This window comes from Adelges cooleyi, unplaced genomic scaffold (genome assembly GCF_023614345.1).
Source record: "Adelges cooleyi isolate 19-005CV unplaced genomic scaffold, UGA_ACOO_1.1 ACOO_flye_CR_arks_rails_tigmint_CR_PRNA_784, whole genome shotgun sequence".
Lineage (NCBI taxonomy): Eukaryota > Metazoa > Arthropoda > Insecta > Hemiptera > Adelgidae > Adelges > Adelges cooleyi.
The window spans coordinates 2,298,205-2,300,959 of NW_026096496.1; the positions used below are offsets into that span (position 1 = coordinate 2,298,205).

The 2,755-nt window shown below is 38.1% G+C and overlaps 1 protein-coding gene across 1 annotated transcript; it reads right to left on the minus strand.

The window, feature by feature from the left end:
• Positions 1-1,139: 1,139 nt before the first annotated feature.
• Positions 1,140-2,016, minus strand: LOC126845436 (uncharacterized). Its single transcript, XM_050584090.1, has 2 exons — positions 1,576-2,016; positions 1,140-1,505 (listed from the first exon to the last, which is right to left on the minus strand). The coding sequence occupies exons 1-2, from the start codon at positions 2,014-2,016 to the stop codon at positions 1,140-1,142; spliced, it is 807 nt and encodes a 268-aa protein (XP_050440047.1).
• Positions 2,017-2,755: the final 739 nt, after the last annotated feature.

Below are 2,755 nucleotides of genomic sequence, written 5' to 3' on the forward strand. Positions count from 1 at the left end.
GAAAGAGGACTAATATGAGCTGAAAAAGAATTTGTTAAAACAAGATTAACCATTCTATTTTTATGATTGAAAATGTCATTTTTTCGTAGTAAATAAACATCATTTTTCAAGAAAAATATTTCCAAAGGAAGCAAGATTAAAATCTAATGACTTTATTTAGAGTTGGCAAGTAAAAATCACCAAATGGTTATAAATCTGTATCAAGATAGATTTAAAAAAGTTGTTCGATAACATTGAAATATTCAGTAAGTAAATTAGAATTAGAGCCTGGAGGGAATAAGACAGAACTAATAATCATTTTTCTGAGTTATTTAATTTAATTAGAATGAAATAAAATTGTAAAGATTATAATTATAATTATAGACCAATATCTAAATTTAAAACTCCTTTATGTATTAATACATATTTTTTACTAAGTAAGCAACATGGGTTCATCGTGTCAAATTTACATTAACTAATTCACTTGTGTTGTATTCTTATCTAGTAGAAATCGTCGCTTCGGGTGGCCAAGACGATACTGTATACACTAACCATCTTGAGGCTTTTAATTAAAGTTTACCACTATCTTATTTTGGCTAAATTACGTAAACTAGGTATAAGGGGTCCATTATTATCGTGTTTTTTTTTACTAATTTAAGTGAACGGTCACAATTAGTATGGATTGACACATTTATTATTGCTTACAAATGTCATGAAAATGTTGCCTAATCACTCTACTGATAATACACTCTCCAACATGATTCCGATATACTTTCTGAGTGGTGCACATCAAATAGCATGTCTTCAAATACCTCATTTTGTTTTTTCATTGTCATTCAGGAGAAATATTAGAATTTTTCAATTTATTGGGATCAATATGGTTTGTCACAAAAATTTTAAAATTTTAACGTTAAATAAATTTTAAAAACTGAATTTGGTCAAAGGATTTCCATATTTTCAAATTTCACTATCGCGAAAACTAAATAACTGTTCATGTGTTAACTTAGGCTTAAATTCCAGCCTATCGTATCGCTCCGTAATCACCATGTCCCGTAGGACTTTTCTAAAAATTCGTTCTGCTTTACAGCCATCTTGTTTGTTCTGGCATTCTGGTCGACTTGGAACCAACCTTAAACCAACTTTTGTTGAGTTTATGAAATTTATCTGATGTTCCAAGAAACGTTCAAGTCGTTGCTGGGCTGAGCGCGCACAACAATAAATTGGCGCGACGCCGAAAACGCCGCATCGCTGTTCTCGATCACGTTCTTGTCCCACATCATGAGTCTGCGCCGGGAATGTTTCGCCTGACTTAGGTCGGTCGTTGCTTGGTACGTCATGCGTGACGTGACCGTCGCCGATCGCTGGCCCGAAGATTTCACTTTCATCATTAACACGCGTGTGCTTCTGCGCGTGCCCCGGAACAATATCAGCCACATCATATTGTCCCGTTCGTCTTTGAGCAGATAGGCTTTACGGCGTCGATCATCCATCAAGGTCCCGAAATCTGGTATCGTCAACGTGTTGCCCTGGTGAACGCGTTTTTAGTCGTTAACTGCGGTTATTAGGGAGACGAACAAAAACGTTCGTACGCAATACCTGGACGGGAAGAACGGAAGTCGGGTGAACGGAAGAAACGTGGTCGTAGATCTGCGAGCTCACTCCGGCCCACTGACACGTGGACACGAAGCATTTAACGTCAGGTGCGTACATACAGGACACCTCGTGATCGTTCACGTCGTGCACGGCCACCAGTTCTCGGCATCCGTTCGGACGGTAGCTGCACGTGGTCTTCATGGTTTTCGTGATATCCGTCAACGCCGTTTCAACGGCCGCCGCCACAAAGATCGTTTCCGACAAAGGCGACCTGCACATCGGGCAAGTGGGTGATTCGTTCATCTCCAACCGACGGTAGCAAGTGTCGCACACCATGTGCCCGTTGGAACAGCAACACCGAACCCGGCACGCCAACGCCAGGCACACCGGACATTCCAGAGCCTTGCGGATCAGCTCGGCCATAGCTTCTAAATCTTCCGCCATGGCGACAATTTTGATTATAAATACCTAGGCAACTTCGACGCTGACGCGCAAGGATAGTCGATCGACTAGTAGAATTTTACCGATTTCCAAATATCGTTGTTGTTATAAAAAGTCATAATAGCCAGCATTATTTATTTACTTGTTAATTTCAACCGCTCGCTACGGTACACAAACATAAAAAATGGACAATTGAGAAAATTTATCACAGACATTGCTCCCAAACAACGCACTTAACCCATTGTGTTTCCATTATGATTTCTAACTAGATTAAATGAGTGTCACAATAGAACCGTCCAATAATGACTCCGGTCAATAGAGTCATGAACTAGCCTAAAACAAAGAAATATTGAGTATTCTCCTTTAATAATTAAATAATTATATCACTATCACATACATTCAGACTAAATACAAAATACTTTCACTCGTATTTATTAAAAAACAATAATATGTTCAGAAATATTATTGTTCAACACTTTCATAAGAAGTGGATGTACGGATAATATTAAAGAAGGGTGTCGTTTTATTCGAAAAATCAAGCGTGGAGATAATTTTTGTAACATTTTGCCGGAAAACTGAAATACATCCCTATTAAGTTACGACTTGACCTCTGAGCTAATGAATGACGTCTTCGTGGTATCGTTTTTAGATTTGTGATACCGAAAAAATAGTACCGTTATGAATTATTAGCAGAATAACAAATACTATCTCACATGACAACTTTATTCACAGTGCCTAAGGG

What these genes read in the sequence shown, in the direction of transcription:
- LOC126845436 (XM_050584090.1), bottom strand. Translation starts at nt 2,016, where the DNA reads ATGGCGGAAGATTTAGAAGCTATGGCCGAGCTGATCCGCAAGGCTCTG. An exon ending in CTTCCGTTCTTCCCGTCCAG is followed by an intron (nt 1,506 to 1,575) that starts GTATTGCGTACG and finishes CGCGTTCACCAG; the next exon opens with GGCAACACGTTGACGATACC.